The 17,291-nt window shown below is 41.8% G+C and overlaps 1 protein-coding gene across 3 annotated transcripts in view; it reads left to right on the top strand.

Moving 5' to 3' along the window:
* Positions 1-16,467, top strand: part of ABTB3 (ankyrin repeat and BTB domain containing 3) — a 180,411-nt gene extending 163,944 nt beyond the window's left edge. For all 3 annotated transcript variants that reach the window (XM_052669012.1, XM_052669011.1, XM_052669013.1), the window contains one exon: positions 3,406-16,467. In XM_052669012.1, coding sequence (XP_052524972.1) covers positions 3,406-3,615 — 210 coding nt within the window. In that variant the 3' untranslated portion in view covers positions 3,616-16,467. The remainder of the gene's footprint in view (positions 1-3,405) is intronic.
* Positions 16,468-17,291: the final 824 nt, after the last annotated feature.

Consider the following 17,291-nt stretch of genomic DNA (forward strand, 5'->3'; position numbering starts at 1 on the left):
ACACATGCATGTTACTTGGTCTGCCCTCATGCTCATAGTATAAGTAGTAATGCATATGTCATGTGCTTACTATGTTTGTTGCATATTTAGCATTTGTCATTCATGTACTGGGACTGTAAAAAGGTACTGGGAGAGTGACAGTCCCTAATCATGTCTAAGAATGTCTTGGCAACTTCTCACCCTCCTACTATCCTCCAATGGTTCAGACTCTACTGGCAGGTCCGTATCTTACCACAGCGATCCAAATTGCTAAGTTACTCAACAGGAATCACCTAACTGAATAAGATATCTCTTTTTCACCTTCCAGGCTGCATTTTCCTATTAAAGTTCCTGTTGCCTCCTGCCTAAACCCCACAGTGCTGGTGACAGCTTTTCAATATATGAAAACGCCACATTGTCAAAGTGTAGTAGTGTATCACAGCCATGCAAGCACAGTAGTGAGAATTTTATGTCTTGGAGAGGGGACTGGAATTAAATCATTTACTTAGCTTGTGTGGAGGCCATCAGGCATAAAAACGTGGCATGTTTTGACCTAGAATAGCCACGTGGACGAGTTTCAGTTTTTCCCCTCATTTACTAAGTAGTAAGTTTTGGAGGATGGAAATGATACAAAAATAGTTGCAATAAATAATTTTAAAACAATCCTTGAATGATTTTCCTCACATGGACTACATGAAAATGTTTGTAGTGTGGTACTGAGGTTTGACTGAACAGAGTAATCCTGCAGATTGCTCCAAGCCTCTGCAAATCTGACCTCCATTCCAGTCAGCTATTTCCTACGTTGAGTAGTAACATTAGATCTCGATGTACAGATACCATGCAATCAGTGTTGGATATAGCATAAAGTTCCACTTAAAATGAATAAAAAATGACGTGTATTTGCAGGACCACTTATTGTAATAGGAAATAAAATCACCAGTGCAGTACTCTCAAAAAATTCTTCATTTATTTTCAAGGTCATGAGGGAACTTCTCAATTTATATTGCTATTACCAAAAGTAAATGGAACAATTTTGTTTTAAAAATGCTTTCTTTGGGTTGTGAAATATGGTTGTATCCTGATTGAAGAATGCTCTTATACCAAGCTTTAGACTTGTCTGAGGGACTTCTACACTGCCAATGCTGGCACTGAAGAAATCCAGTGTTCCAGTGGCTAAATCTGGTTCCTGTTTTCCAATAAGGGCTTCAGCCTGCAAGTTTCCTGTGCCTTTATCTCTCAGTAGAGTCAGTGCAAATGGTTTACTTGAGAGGTTTTTAAGGCCAGGGTCATGTTTGCATTGACGTGTAGCACATTACAGAGATAGCTAAGCTAGCTGTGAGTGAAATCCTGACTTCTGGAATTGGTTAATCTACATCACTTCAGAGCTCCTCTAATTGACCCTGCTTCCAGTAAATAACCAGGGCTAAGCTTCATACTTCTATACCTAGAAGGTTTTCAGAACATGAACTAACACATTTAAAGCTAGTTCAAATTCTTCTCCTCCGTGCTGTTTGAAGAGTAGACTACTCCATCTTTTTGCTTCAGGTCTGTGTGTTGTGCAGCTTACTAAGCTGAGCCCAGTTCATTCTGCTCAGAATGCTCCCACCACACTGCAGCTTCATTACTTGTTTATGTGAATGGCACATGGCAGAAGAGACCAGATGTCCTCATGAAGCAGGGGAGCTCACAGACAGTTCAGACACACTTGCCAGCACACTGTCTGCCTTTCCATTTCATAGGTACAGTTTGTAGTCCTCGTTACTTTGCAAGATCAGATGCACCTGCAGGAAGTCAGGAGATGCTGAGATCTGCTTTTCCAGGTGAAAATGTGCAAGCAAGGTGACCTGGACACAGGGAACACAGTCTTTCTCATCACAATTAAGACCTAATTTGGTGGAAGCATAGGATGAAGAGAGAACAGATTTGGAACACTGTCTGTGGTAGGGGCATATGTTATAGGAGAGGAGTGTTTATCAGTGTGAAGAGATGTAGGAATGAGAGTTTAGGGCCTTGGGTTAAGGAGGTGAAGTACTGCTAGAAGTGTGAGAGAATGTGGATTTTGTCTCACTTGCAATTTAAAAATGGAATGGAAAATATTAAATTGTCTGTGATTTTCTGTTCATAGTATTGCAACATCTACGAAGGCAGTTTTTTGATCAGCATCACTTTCAGGGCTTCATTTACACATTACCTCCAGAAAAAGATGTAATCACCAGGCAAATAGGACTTATAATGGTGACTGATCAGTTACCACCCGAAACCAGTTGTTTTTTACTTAAAGTCTCAGAAAAATCAATTGGAGTGTCAAGTATTTGTCTAAAACACTCAGTGCTTGCACAGCTTGCAAGCTGAGCCTCAGAACAAGCCTGACCAAAAAAAAAAAAAAGAAAAGAAAAATACAGCATTTACTCAATACTGTGGATATAATAAAATAATGAATAGAGATAAATGGCATTTCAGAGAAGAATAGAGATTCAAACATGTGTTGTCACACCCAGGTGCAAAGTAATGCACTCATAATTTATTGAAAACCTGCATGGTTTCAAATTGAAATTTCCTCTGGAAGATAGAACCTACCTTGTCCCAATATATGTTCTTTCTCTTATTTTTAACAGTTTCCACTCTTAGCTCCAAACGTAACGTTAAGGTGGTGTAGGATAACAGTGCTGTGCAGTTGTTACAGTCTGGACCCAAAGCTATGAAATTTCCCAGCAGTCCTGGCCTCACAGATGCACCCCAGAGCCAAAGATTCATGCTTTTCTCAGAGCTCAGACTCAGCAGGAGCTTACCTGCGCAGGAGGATGTGCTGAGCTGTGCTCTGTACACTCACATAGCTTAAATTCCTATGTATCATGGCTGTAGTGCTTGCGTGACTGCAGGAACTAACCAGTGGGTGATGACCACTATGAGTCACCCATCAAATGGCCAGTATGGGTCATTGTGGTTTGCTCACACAGTTGAGCTCACACATCCAAGGGTTGCTCACACTTAGCCTCCATTACTCCTCCAGAGATCCCCCAAAGCTGTTACACAACAGGCTTCTGCAGCCAAGAATCCTACTCTTGCTAAGGATGGAATTCTCGAAACTCGAAGGTCGCTTGTAGTTCTTCCTAAACTTATGGGCTTAGGATGTGGCTACTGGCATGAAATCATGGGTCTGGTGAACTCAGTGGTAAAACTCATAGCTATTTCTAGGGGACCAAAGCTTCATCTTCTGAGCACTGAATTTGTAACCATTGGTATAAAATCATTGGTATAAAATACTGTTTGATTAACTTGTGCCCCTGCAACATGCTTATCTGTAAGTGTTAACTTACAGTGTGAAAGGCTCAGCTTGTGCGTTTGTTTATGTACAGATCTTAGCACTGTTCTTGCTGATGAGGTTTTATCAGAATGGTTATCTTTCTCCAATTTCACTTCTTGTAGTTTCTCGGAGTCACAGAACTATCTTCCTATTGCGAAGGCTACTTTCTAAAAAATATGATGGTCCTCATTGAAAACGAAGCTTTCAAGCAGCTGTTGTATGACAAGAACGGAGAAACGTCTGGTCAGAATGTACTACAGGACTTACAGAGGACGTTGGCCACAAGGATTCAGTCAATCCATTTATCTTCTTCAAAGGGCTCCATTGTATAAAGCTGAGGAAGACGGTAACGCTCTAATAAAGACCCTGCAAGTTAAGTCTCCTGTTGCAGTTGCTTAAATGAATACACACAAAATAGATTCTACTTCACATCCAAATAGTTCCGTGTTGGCCAAAGGTGCTGCGCTGAGGCTTCCGCCTCATTTGGATGAGGGAATGTGGAAAACATAGCTCCTGTATGCATCTGAGCAACAGGCCTACCAGAGCGTCCAGTGCATCGGTGTTGTGCCCAAATTCTGAACACAAAAGTGTAGTCGTGGAGCTAGATGCCAACAAAAGCCAGAACTCACATCAGTGAACAGCAGCAGCCCCTGCCTGAGCGGTGGTGCCATGGAACACCTGAATTGACCAATTACACATTTAAGGCAAATGTTCCATCGTTTCTCATTTAAGAACTATTATCTATCCCGGAGTCCATTATACACTTAAAAAATGTAAGAACTGTTGTTGCTGTTGAGCAAAGATGGATTGTGTTAAGAGAGTGGGTAAGACTGTTACAACTGAGGAAATATACATACTGGCAGATTTTTAGGGGTGGGAACTTTTTAAATTGTTCATAAAAATAATGGGGTGGCCTTGTAGTTTAAAAACTATTTCTTAAGCTTAAAATTTCATTTTCAACAGTTGTGTTTGAGAATCTATGTAACATGTTTTGTTTTTTAAATGGTTAAAATGTACATTGTGTAAACACACATATGATCGAGTTTTGCTTGTATTCTTTCCTAAAGTGGTATAATCTTGCCTACAGGCTATGGTTACACCAAAGAGGTACATTACCCAGGCTATCTCTAATACAGTAGTTGGGGGGGGGGCAGGAAAACTGCATGCTTCTTGTGATTTGGGGTTAAAAGCAATGACAAACTCAACATGCATTTGCATGGTGACTGTACCTGTGAAATGTTTTGTTCGTGCTTCGTTTTGCCAAGACAAATGCAATGTTACTTCTTGTCAAACTCCATTTGTAAAATCAGCATATTATTTTACTCAGTGCAGTTGGTTGTGATATGATACCCCCAGAGACCTTCTCGAGATGCTGATTTCTGTTTGTTACAGTGAAGGGATAATAACAGATCTTTCTTCTAGTGATGTGTCGATACTTTGCTACTGATCAGAGATTGTGTCTGAGTTTAGACTTTTTTAAATTATAATTAAATATGTACTATAGAATGATTTCTCACTGTATCCTGAGAATGTATAGGTTATCTACAATGCAGGGTTTGGGTGAGGTGGGATGGAGGGTGCGATTTAATGTCCAAACTTCATTTGTTTTGCAACCTGTTGTTAGCAAGACAGATCTGCTCTGTGCCACAACATTCCTGATGCTCTGTCTTTGAATAATGCTTTTCACGAATCTTTTGACTTAAAACACAGAGAAGACCACAGCAAGATGCAAGCAGAGATATTGCCTTTTCCGTGGCAAAGTGACATTAATGTATTTATTTTCTAGCATGCTGTTCAGAAACTGTGCCCAGCTCATAGACTCTAGAAAATTTATTTTGATGGTGCGTGGTAGCCTCTTGTTCTTCTGTGGAAGTATCTGTGTGGGGGGCTCTTCCTTGTTGATGGTTTTGGGCATGCTCAGAGAACACAGATTCAGCTTTAGTTATCCACATGGTAGGAAGCTGTTTTATGCCTTGAGGTGTTGAGCGTCCCGTGTGCTTGGTCTTTTAATGCCTGTACAGTTTCTGCAAGAAAGTACACAAATGTCTGAACTGATGCTAATGTCTTAGAGACACGGCATATCAGTCAGTTAGACCTTTTGTTTTCCTGCCTAGCAAATGTTCACACAGGATGTTGTTGAGAACATTCAGGTAACGACAGCTTTTTGTGAAGGTTGTGATAGTGGAGAAGCATGACTGTGGCTGATGGAGCAACAACATGCAGGGTGCTTGTTGTCATTCACTGTGCCTCCTCATCCAAGGAAAGCCATCCCTTGTGCTAATGATAGCAAGGCAGGAGCAGACCTCATCCCGCAGCTTCATGCTTTAAAGTAGGAAAGTTTTTCAGACAATAAGCATGATATTAAATTTTTTCCCTTGGGTACATGTGTAGTGTCCAATGAAGTCATCAAGAGTTGCACACACATACGTCCGTAGGCAGAGTACCTTTTTCTGGGAAACAAGCACATAGGTGTACCTTAGCTTTTGATAGGCAGTCTGGTGTTGGATGTTATAATGGCAGCCAGAAGTGTTGTGCCTCTGTTTCCTTCTCAAATATTCATAGTGTTTGGTAAGGGGATAGAGTCCTGTGTGCATACCTTCTCCTTGAAGGTGATGGTTTTTGAGCATGACTAGGAACCTGCCTTGGACTTAGTGGGAGGGAAATACTGATAACTGTGCTAGCTGTTCTCCTGATAAGTTGAATTGAGACTATCTGTGGTAACATTCACTGGTTTTTATTGCAGAGATGAAGGACTTAGTATGTTCTTTGGTGCCTATACATGAACTTCATGGACATCATGTTTGGGTCCTCCAGGGGAAAATAAGAGGTTTTCCTGTAGCAGCAGAGTGCCCATCTCCAGGCTCACACTGCAGTGTCTGTGTGCAGCACTGCTGGTCCACGTGTTGCTGTGTCCCTGTGCTCCTCTGCATTCTTGTGAGTCTGGGGTTTGACAGAAAGCGTGGCACCCGCTGCCACCACCAGATCTGCTTTGCTGATCTTTAGCACACAGTAGGAGCAAAGGACCCCAATGACCTGTCATTCAGAGCTGTTGCACGATCCACCATCTCCACCAAACCCATCATCAGAAAGGTTTCTGATACAGACTGTTCAGAAATTCTTTGCTGCAAATCAAAACGCTTTTTCTTCCAGCCTCAATCAAGAGCAAGAACAGATGATCCATGGCCTTTTTACAAAATTATTCTGCGTATGAAAGGAATTATCATACCTCCCTCACTTCAAGTCTTCCTTAGTCCTTTCAGGTAATATTTTCTAAGCCTCTGATTTTTGCTGTCTTTCCCCTCATGTCTTCCCAGCTTCCCAGAATATTCTGCTCCTGTGGGGGATTTATACAGCAACAAGCAAGGCTCAGAAACTGTCTCATGAGTTTTACATAGAGCATATATCCCAGAATATTTTCTACATCCCGTGGCTGATTTTCATCCACCTTGCATTACAATTCCTGAGTGACTTACAGCTGCTGTCCCAGGAGCTCCCTTTTTTAGGTGCATGTTTGTTTACTCCACCTTCCCAAGTTTTAACACTTTCAGCTTGTCTTTATTAAATTTGTTCTGGTTTAATTGGGGCAATTTCCCCAGTTCATCAAAATCAATTTCAATTCCAATCCCGTCTCCCGGCCTGTTTCATAATCTCCTGGTTTTGTGATATGTGGTTTCATGCATGGATTCCCCATTCCATTAATCTGGGGCTGGGGGAAGGGCTCTATTGCAAATGTGATCTAAAAAGCAGTGTGAGTTTCAGTGGGTGCCTGTGACCACCATCCCTATCAGGTACGGCTCTTTCCATCAGAGCATTTTATTAGGAATTTTTAGAGAGATGGTGTCACCACTTTAGAAAATAAACAGCCTTCTGCTTCTTTAGTCTTTGCACAAGTTGCTATAATTTCCAAATTTTGAGGGGAAAATACGGCCTCGAATCTTCTCCAGCTGCTGTAGGTAAAATGGAAAAAAAACACAACAAAATCCTTAGAAAAACGTGTGATTTTTTTTTCCTTTTCTTTTTTTAATAATAATTTCATAGACTACAGAGGGTGAAGGGCTGCTTTTGTTCTTTCCATGTGCCTTTTTTATACAAGCCCCATGCTGTATTCTTTGAGGCTTGCAGTCATCCTATCCTTGCCTCACTACAGATCTTTCCCTCTGTCTCCCTTTGCTTCCAGAACTTCCTCTCATTTCCACTATGCCTCATGTGCTGCCAGCTTCCAGACTTCCCAATTTGTAACTCTGGAGCCCCACTGGACCCCTTCCCAAGCCCAGAGATGCTAGCTGCGTTCTCCCGAATGGGCGATTTCCCAAGAGCAAGCTTCAGAGCTGGGAAAAGGATGGGGAATGCATGAGGGCAAAGGTTTTGGACATCAGAGAGAAAGGCTGGTATTCTTTTCAGGACAGATTTCAGCACTGTCTGCTCCTTTCTCAATTTTTCCCTGCTCTGTTCCTTAAGCCTGCTGTCCTCTTAGCACAGCTGGCAGCCAGATGCTCTCCATCCTGGAGCAGGGCCAGTTTTGTAGCGGCAAAGACTTTTTCCCAGCTAAAGCTTTGCTTGCCTGGACTCAGTTTCCGAGTAGATTTGTGCAAACGTCTGTTAAAAGACAGAGGAAACATTCTTAAAGAGGTGTGGGAGCTTAGTAGCCAGCCTGCTGTTGGCACAGTGCGAGCTGCCTGCTGAACGTCCACGTGCTGCTTTTGACACTGAGCCTCCTGTACTGAATAGCCACTGGCCTCCAGCTCTGTACCGAGTGCTTGTATGTGTTCTGGGTGCAGTGTGGTCTGCTGGTGGCTTCGGGGGACGTGATGTGCTGCCTTGTGGAGGTTAAAAGGAAAAAAAAAACCCTTGTTTTGTACTGCAGTAAGTTGGTATGGTGAGAAGAAAGAATGGGCACCTCTTCTTCATCCCAGATCTGCCCCACATCAGGGGAAGGTTCTGCTATTGCAGATTGCCGCTAAGCCCACAGGGACTCAGGTGTGCAGGATGCTATTTAAGGGCTTCAGTTTTTTAATGTTCATAAGAAATAGAGGTGTTGGAGTTCACACACGTACCTGCTTGAGGCAAGACTCGGCCATCTTAACAAAAGGGCTGTTCCTAATCCTGTTGCCCACGGGCTGGACCCCAGAAGCAGCAAAGGTCCTGCAAAGCTCTTAGAAATCAGCTGTAGGTATTTGCTGCCTCTCAGGAGCTGGCTCTGTTTTTAAAAACTATTCCAGAAAGGTGACATCCTGGAGCCCACATTCACTAGGGCTGCTCTGAAGTCAGTGGATGATTTCTTTTTTTTTGATGAACGACAGTTACCTGAAGTCAAAGACTTGAAGTTAGTTTGTTTGACAAAGTGTCTTTCATGTGAGGAAGGAAGCGCTTTGCAGAAATGAAGTGCCTGACGTTGCTTTCATCCCCTGGCCCAGAGATGCAGATCTGTTGAGATACATAATCATAATAAAAAAGGCTGCTTAGGATTTGTCCTAATATTTAATAAACCAGCTTTCAGAAAGTTCGCTTTGAAACAGCAGTCAAATAATATCTGAAACCCCATCGATGAGAACATCTCTAATGGTGCTTATTCTTTAACATCTTATTATAAGGCAAGTTTTGTTGTCTTCAGTAGGTGCAAATGGGCTGCCAGCTCTGAGCCAGTTTCCATGTTTCAGTAGACTCACACCTGACCTACAGTGTCTAACTGCCCTCCAAGGGCAAAAAGTGAATCTGAGTCTTGAGCTGAGAGCGATGAGCTGTGAGACCACTGCTGAAAGCACTACAAATACAGCGCCCAAAGCTGAAGGAAAAAATCTGGAAATGTGTTGAAGAAAATAAGCATTTGTCAGCTGTCTTCTGTGAGCTTAAAAACTGGAGAAGTAAGCTTTGGATGGGGGGACTGGATTTTTGTTGTTGTTGCCTTTAAATTGTCATGCTTTTAGCTTGGTTCGAGACTTCTTGCATAGATCAGCCATGGATGGCCTGGTTTATCTTGCACTGTTTCACACAGAAGGTTCTAAATGTGGCAGCTCTTGTTTTTCTCAGGTTGATGTAGCCTTGATTGGCTTCTGTACTTTGCAAGGGTTGCTTGGTATTGAAACAGCTGGGAAACATGGCAAAAACTTGCAGGAGGGGTTGCATTGGCTCAATAGGTTAATTTCTATGAACATCTTGTGGCTTTGCGGGCTGTGCTGTTTAGTTGTCTACATCGATCCACCTGATTGTACGTGATGTGCTGGAACAGCAATTCTGGTGGGGTTTTTTCCTTTGGGAGGCATTTTTCTTCCTTCTTCGGGCTCATAGATGTATTTTTTACCTCTTGTCCCATGGAGGTGATGGTGCTGTGTGAGTAGGTGCGCTTAGAGCAGGCACAGGTTTCTGTGTGGGTTGGATGGCACACTAATGAAAAGATCTTTAGTAAGGGAAAAGGATGGGATCCCAGAATTTAAATGCCTAACCCCTGGTCTCTGCCTTGAGTTTTCAAGGTATGGAGTTCTCTCCATCCTGCTTCATTTGGTTTCCAGCTCAGAATTTCTGTGCTGCCAAAGAGGAGAGCAGAGGACAGGAGGAGAGGGGAAAGCAGCCCCATCTCCCACCCCTCACCCAGTATTCCCAGCCAAATGCTTTGGCTCTGGTCTTTTCAGTTCTCAGGGTTCGCTCAGTCACACTGCTCAGATGCGGCTGTGGAGCTCTAGCAATTGGTACTGCTTTTTTTTGGCCTTATAAATATCTCCACCGCTGCAGCTGCAAGAGTGAATTTGCCTGAACTCTTTCGTATGTGGTTAACTTTGGTCTTCCCACTTCCCATCATCTCTGCTGCTGTGTTTTCATTAAAACTTCCATTACCCGGCTTTGCCTAGCGCAGTGAGAAGCAATCTTCTTTCTTACTGCCTTTCTGAAGCAAACAAAGAAAGGGAGAAAAACTCCCTGAAATACCCAATCAGAAATCATTCATGGTTTAAAATAAGCTGCATCAGAAAAGGGAGATGCTCAGACAAAAAAAAAAAAAAAGAAAAAGAAAAAAAAAAAGAAAAAAGAAAAAAAGAAAAAAACAGACATATTAGAAAAGCCAGTCTGCTAGGAGGTCATTTCAATTAATTAAGGTCACAGCCTTCACACCTCTGATATTTTGGCAGGGATGGATTACTGAGATTCAAAACATCTGGACTTGTTCAAGTGCAGGTTTAAGCCAAACCGCCTTGCCCTTTCCTGTTCCCAGCAGTGGACAAATTGACTGCCTTGTGGTGTTCTGTGTGAGTTGCTTTCAAATGAGACTTTCAGAAGTCCAGTTCACTGTGCTTTGTGGTTTTTGGAGAGCCCACAGCACATCTGTGGGCTGAGGTGGCAGGAGGTAGGAGCAGTGGGAAGCCCCCAAGGTCTCCTCACAATGCATGCTACTTCCCTAATGTCAGTGTTCACCCGATCAGGCACCTTGCTTCACCCAATCAAACCTGGGTAAACTACCAATAAACAAGTTTGGGACAGTCAGTTCAATAGCTTCAGAAATCACCTTTGGCTTTTGGCTACTGCACTAGTGACTGATCAGCCTCTTGGTGACATGGTAAAGCTCTCAGCCTTCTTTGAAATGTGAATTCATGGTTATCCATTGAATCACACAGAATGACAGAATCATAGGGATTGGAAGGACTTCTGAAGATCATCTAATCCAACCCTCTGCTAAAGCTGTTTCTTTACAGACAGTAGATTACACAAGAAAACATCTAGGTGGGTTTTGAATATCTCCAGAGAAGGAGATATCCACAACCTCTGTAGGCAGCCTATTCCAGTGCTCTGTCACCCTCAAAGTGTAGAAGGTGCTCGTGCTTGTATGGATCTTCCTATGGTCCAGTTTGTGCCCATTTCCCCTTGTTCTGTCACTGGGCACTGCTGAAACAAGCCTGGCCCTATCCACTTGTCTCCCCTCCATTAGATATTTATAAACATTGATAATATCCCCTCTCAGCTTTCTCCTATCCAAAGCTGAACAGTCCCGTGTCTCTTAGCCTTTCCTCATAACAGAGGTGCTCCAGGTCCCTCATCATCTCTGTGGCCCTTTGCTGGGCTCTCTAGAAGATCTCTTTTGGGAGCTGGGGAGCCGGCTTTTGTGAGCACAGCCTTCTGGTGTGTCAGCCACTCCTCCCAGCTTTGTTTCATCAGCAAACTTGCTGAGGGTGAACTGTATCCCTTCATCCAGGTCACTGATGAAGTTGAACAAGAATGGACTCCATATCAACCGCAGGGGAGCACTGCTAGCTACAGGCCTCCAGCTATAGTGCACCACTGACAATAACCTTCGCAGCTCTGCCAGTCAGCCGGCTTTCAATCTAGCCCACTGTTCACTCATCTGTCCTTTGCTTGTTGTGGCACTGTAAAGGAATTCGTTCTATATTGTTCAAGCTGTGGATTTTCTGCTGCTTTGATTTTAATTTGGTTATGACTACGTGGGGAAAAAAAAGGTTAAGGATATGAAATATATTTTGGACTTTTCATCCGTAGTTATCTTCGTGTGTTTGTATGTTCGAGAGAGAGATGGACAGTAAATAGATCGACAGGATACGTTATGAGGCGTGAAATCATGTTTGTAATGAGATTTCTTGTTAATGGCAGTCAGGCTTCCTTGATGCTAAGCATTAATGGCAATATCCATTAGTGCAACTAAACCTCCCTCCACTCCACCTTCCCAAAAGGGTTTCACATTTTACCTTGTTTAGCATTTATAAATATTTGATACAAGGTTCAGAAAGTAATTTACATGTTAAATGAAGAATATATGAATGTTCTAGGGAAAATACAAGTTAAGATTCTACTATAACCTCATTCACAAACCAAACATTAAAGTCTGATAAATTTGCCCCATTAAAATTGCTGGAAGCCTTTTCATTGATTTTTTTCTAGTCTATGGATTAGGTCTGTTTTCTATTTCTCTTTCATACTGTGTCACCTTTGAAGTCTTCTCGCATCTCATGCTTCCCAAGCCAAATACATATCTGTAATTAGATCCTTAAATGAGGAAGAGGTCCCTGCTCTGTCGTCCAATTCTGGAGGACTAGTTTTGTGTCTTTATGTTTACCATTGAAAACAACAGCTGAGTGGGAAAATCCCGGTGCAAGAGTCCTGAATAGTACCATCCCTGTGACAACTCTTTGCTTCCTTCATCCCTCTGCACATCCACTCCCACTTGTCTCTGAGATGTCTTTGATGTTAAAGATAGAAGAGAAAGATGAAAGCCAGAGGAACGGATGTGCTAGAAATAAGACGGTTTCTGGAATGGTGCAGAACCGTCAAGTGAATCTTGATTTATTTATTATTATTTTTATATACAGCTGTTGGGAAGACTCTTAATTTGTGTAATATAAAAACCAGGAAGGGTTATGATTGTTTTGCATTTGTTACGATTGTTATGAGTGCTGCTGGGTTTTGTGGCAGCTTTTTTTCTTTTTAATCTTAGCAGAGTAGTTTTGTTTGCTGCCATCCATTCCATCCATTACTGGGGGTTTTATGGAAGGTTTCTCTTCACTTTTTATTGAGAAACAAATGAAAGATCACACAACTCAACAGTAACTGCCAACAAAAAGCTATTGTCCTCCAGCCCACAAATGCAGCTTGAACACTGGCTTGTAGCTTCACAGACGTGCCTGAGGTCATCTACAACTAACGGCACAGGTGAAACTTTCCTCCCCTTTTTGTATCCTTCTTGGAATGTTTGACTTCCAAAACACCACAGAGTCAGAGGATAGAAGTCAGATGGCAGATGTTTGTCAGTACACCAAGAGTTTAGCTAAGAAAAATGTTCCTGGAACCAAACATTTCACCACAAAAAGACAGACAGACATCTGTAGCTCATTCAAAGATGTCAGTCTCTGAAGTCTGCTGGATGATTCTGAAAATCCCCTGCTTGGCACTACTAATGCTCCTGAGCAAACTGTTCCACTGAAACCACAGGGCACTTGGAAACGAGGCAGGAGGAAACGTATAAAAACAGAGTAGCTCAGCCATAACTTGAAATGGTAGATTTGTCCACCATATCCATAACTTTCTCGTTGGTTTAAATTGTTTTTGCTATTTTATTTATCTTGATTTTTTAATTTTATTTTATTCCAATATGAACATGTTTTTCCCTCGAGTATAATGCCTTCATTCAGCTGGATCAGAAAGCTTTACATGTTCTATCACGTAATATGGTCTTCAGCATAAATGTTGGAAAGACTCTGAAGGAGTGTCTTTGTCCACCTCATGTTCTTTTAAACCCCATTTTGTCTGATGCTAATCCTTTTAAAATCTCCAATGAGATTAAGATTCATTTGTCATTGCTGAATGTCATTTTGTTAATGCTGTACAAATGCAGGAAGGCAGATGAAAGTAGCAAGCTCTTTTTTATTATTGTATTACTTTGAAAAAAGAGGAAATCTAATCAGATCTTTGCTTCTAGTGTAAAATGCTCCCTGTAGCTTCAGAGTACGTGTGCAAAACCTCTGCTTTGAATGTCTTGTTAAAACTGAGCTACAAAATGGAGGAAAATGGTGTTAGGAAAAGATCTTTGAAAAGCTTACTTCCAGTGGTGCTGAACACACACTTGGTCAACTCTCATGAAGTCAGTGGGAATACAGCAAGGTTGCAAGGCTTTTTAATGCACTGGTGGATAGAATTTCCCACCCAGTTATCCACACAGTTGTGGTTAGTACACCATAAAGGCTGATGGCCAAATCCTGCTGCCACAGAACAGCCCTACTTCAGCAGGAATCACAGACATGTACTTAAGTTACATTCGTTAGCTGCACAATTTTGAGGTTTCTGCTGAACAGAAATGGGAGAGGGTAGGCTTTCCTTGTGCTCACTGATCACAATCTTTGCATTTCCAATGGCTTATCTTATATTTACATGGTGCAGAATGAGGCCTTTGTAGGGTGGGAAAGATTTTTACAGATTTAGACCTGCCTGAGAAAACATCAACCATTCTAATTTTAGACAATTTGCATTCCATATCCATCTGCTTAGTGGATCAGTCTGATGTTTACTGTTTTGCATTCAGTAAATTACATTTGATTTTTTTTTTTTTTAATGTTTCTTTGAGGGCATTACCTGCCATCAGCTTGGTGTAAAATAGTGCCAAGGACTTAAAAATATACCCTTAAGGCCAAACTGGGTCGCTTCACTTGCCACAAATAGTCCCATCTAAAGCAAGGAGAGCTGAACTGGGCACATGAACTGCAACCCCTGTGATGTCCAGTTTCTTCATTTCCATCCTGCTTCATTTCATAGAGATTGATGACTTCCTGGAGAGAAAAAAAAAACAACAACACATGTTGCCAATTCATCCCGTCTGAAATGTATTGAAGACAAAAAATATATATTAGATGTGACTGTAGTCTACCAAATCCGGTCTTGTGCACAGGGAGAACTCCAAGGGAAAGTAGGGGGAGTTTCCATTCCAAAGCTTGCAGAACAAAGCCTACATAGTGAGCTGTGACAAAATGTCAACTTTGTGTAAACTCTTCTGATGAGTTTGTATAAAGGTTTGTAAGAAATCTTCACTGGAATACACCAGAGAATAATAAACTTGCACCTTGATAGAATAGCTTTATTTGTATATACTCTATGTAAATTTTTAACCAGAGGAGACGTATCATTCCTTGTACATACCTGACTAGAACAGGGGCAGTGCTGTGCACTGCTGTTTAGGAGATCCAAGTTCTCCCTTCTTGGGTTTCCAACTGTAAAGGCTGCAGGAGACTACTTGGAACCAGCCAAAACACAGGATGGATAGATGCTCACCACTGCTTGTGAACGTAGGATTGGGATTGGAACAGGCGTTGGCTATGGAGAAGATTGCTTGCTTCCACTCCTGGCTAAAGGACAAGTGCTTCCTTCACCATCATCTCCAGCAGAAGCGATTTATGGTTCCAGATGGTGTAGAGAACAGTCAGAGCCCTGTTTGAATCAGTCTTTTGTAGGGACCTGGGCTTATACAGAACCCACACTGCTCGTGTAACACGGAAAGGAAGGTCCACGAAGAAGCAGTGTGTACATACATCTACCTATCTGTCTGTCTGTCTATCTAATATCCCGGTGTTTCTGTATTGAATGGTTTCAGTAACCTGTAAACAAGTGATTGCTCCTGTTGTGTTACTGCTTTGAAATTCTTTGCATGCACTCCAGCATATGATTCTTTAAGAAAAGGTTATACATATTATATATATATAGTAGCTTGCAAAATATTCATGTTGAAGAGCAATGTTTTGTGCAAATTGTACATTTATGTTGTGAGCAGTATTGCAATATGAACTTTTATTAGTTGTTGGCATTGAAACATGTTTTTATTGATAGTAAATTTGTCACATTATTTTTGAGCGTATGTACGCATCCCAAGCTTTCAAACTCAGGCATTAGGTCAACTACCGAAGGAGACTTTTCTGTGCAGTAGAAACAGCACAGACTTACTGTCAATAGGCAAGTATGCAATCCCATGCTGTTTCATGCCTGTTGCAAAGCTGATTATTCATAAAATCTGTCTGTTAGGCCAGTACTTCTCTTCTGTCAGTGCTGGAGTTTGTGTCGATAGAAGGATGCTGTTGCCCTCACCTTTAACAGAAGTAAGACCCCAATCTAGCAAAGCAAAGTGCTTAATTCCTACTGCCCTCTGTCTCTGCAGGTGCTTTAATATACATACAGTGAGGTACAATAAGGACCGAAGAAACTTCTAATTTCTTGTTGGATAGCAAATGTTATAATAATTTCAAATGTCCATGCTGTGTAGTTTGCAATGTAGGGGCTAGATAAAAGTGTAATTCCACTACGGCTTTAGGAAAGCAACAGTATTTGGAGCTTGACCTTAAAACTTCTACCTGCCTTCTGAACATCATTGGTGGCTTTGTTTGCTCAATGTTTACCTCTGAGAAATGTATGCTGTTGATTAAATGTTTAATATATTGACTGCCTTTTTGTATATTTGTTATCATAAAGGTTTGGTTTAAACGCTAACAACCGTAGTCTATTTTCAGACTTTAAATTACATATGGTTCTGTATTTGGAAGGCAAACTTATTAATGAATATAGCAATTTGGTATTTTATTCCTATTTTATACAGCTACCCCCATAGGTTATTATCAGATGGCGACAAATATTGCTGAATAGCAGTTGGAATTCTCTGGAGTGTGATAATGAGCCATCTCTGTTCAATAAAAATTCCATTGTTTTCTAGCCTAGGCGATGGCTGCTGTGTTTTTGTCATTCCTTCTGCTCAGGTGTTTCTCCGTGTGCTTCAGACAGCAGAATGGGGGCTTTCCCAAGGAAACATCTCCCAGAAACTGCCTGTGTTCAGTGTTTCACATCTGAAAGATTTGATGCTCCCACTCACTGCTCTCAGTATGGCTGCAGTGCTTGCGAAGAAGTGACAAAGAGGCCAAAAATTGCCTGAGACCTAATCTGTCAAAAAACATGCACGTAAGGCTTGCATAATGGAGTGTTGTGGTACTTAAAATTGAGCATCTGCAGGGGTATGGTAGCCATGGTAGTTCATGAAGACCCAAAAATCTGGGAGCTGGCTTTGTTACACAATATTGCTGCAAGAGCAGACAAGTAAGTGGCAAATACGTATAACAAACTCAGCGTGAACAAACTGAGCTGTTTCCTTTTCTAAGGAGAGTACTGATACTGGAGCAGTTCAATATTTCTGAGCATCTGAACTCCCTCCTCATTGAGAAAATAGCTAAGTTCAGACGTACCCACTGATAACACTGTTCTGGGTTCTCTGCAAATTCATCTGTGTATTTGTTAAGGTCAGTTCACATTTTTGGAGAGTTTGTGGGCAATCATAGCGCGTAGAGACAGAGGCCTTTTGCAATCACTCACAGAACGAATCGAGGTTTAGGACTGTCTTCCTACTGCCATGTTTCCACCTCTACCAGGCAGAAGTAGGCAGCAGTGTCTTAAACCACATGTTGTCTGCTACATCACAGACTCACAGAATGGCCAGGGTTGGAAGGGACCTCAAGGATCACGACTCTCCAACCCCCTGCCACATGCAGGG

Source organism: Tympanuchus pallidicinctus, unplaced genomic scaffold (genome assembly GCF_026119805.1).
Source record: "Tympanuchus pallidicinctus isolate F22 unplaced genomic scaffold, pur_lepc_1.0 scaffold8, whole genome shotgun sequence".
Classification (NCBI taxonomy): Eukaryota; Metazoa; Chordata; class Aves; order Galliformes; family Phasianidae; genus Tympanuchus; species Tympanuchus pallidicinctus.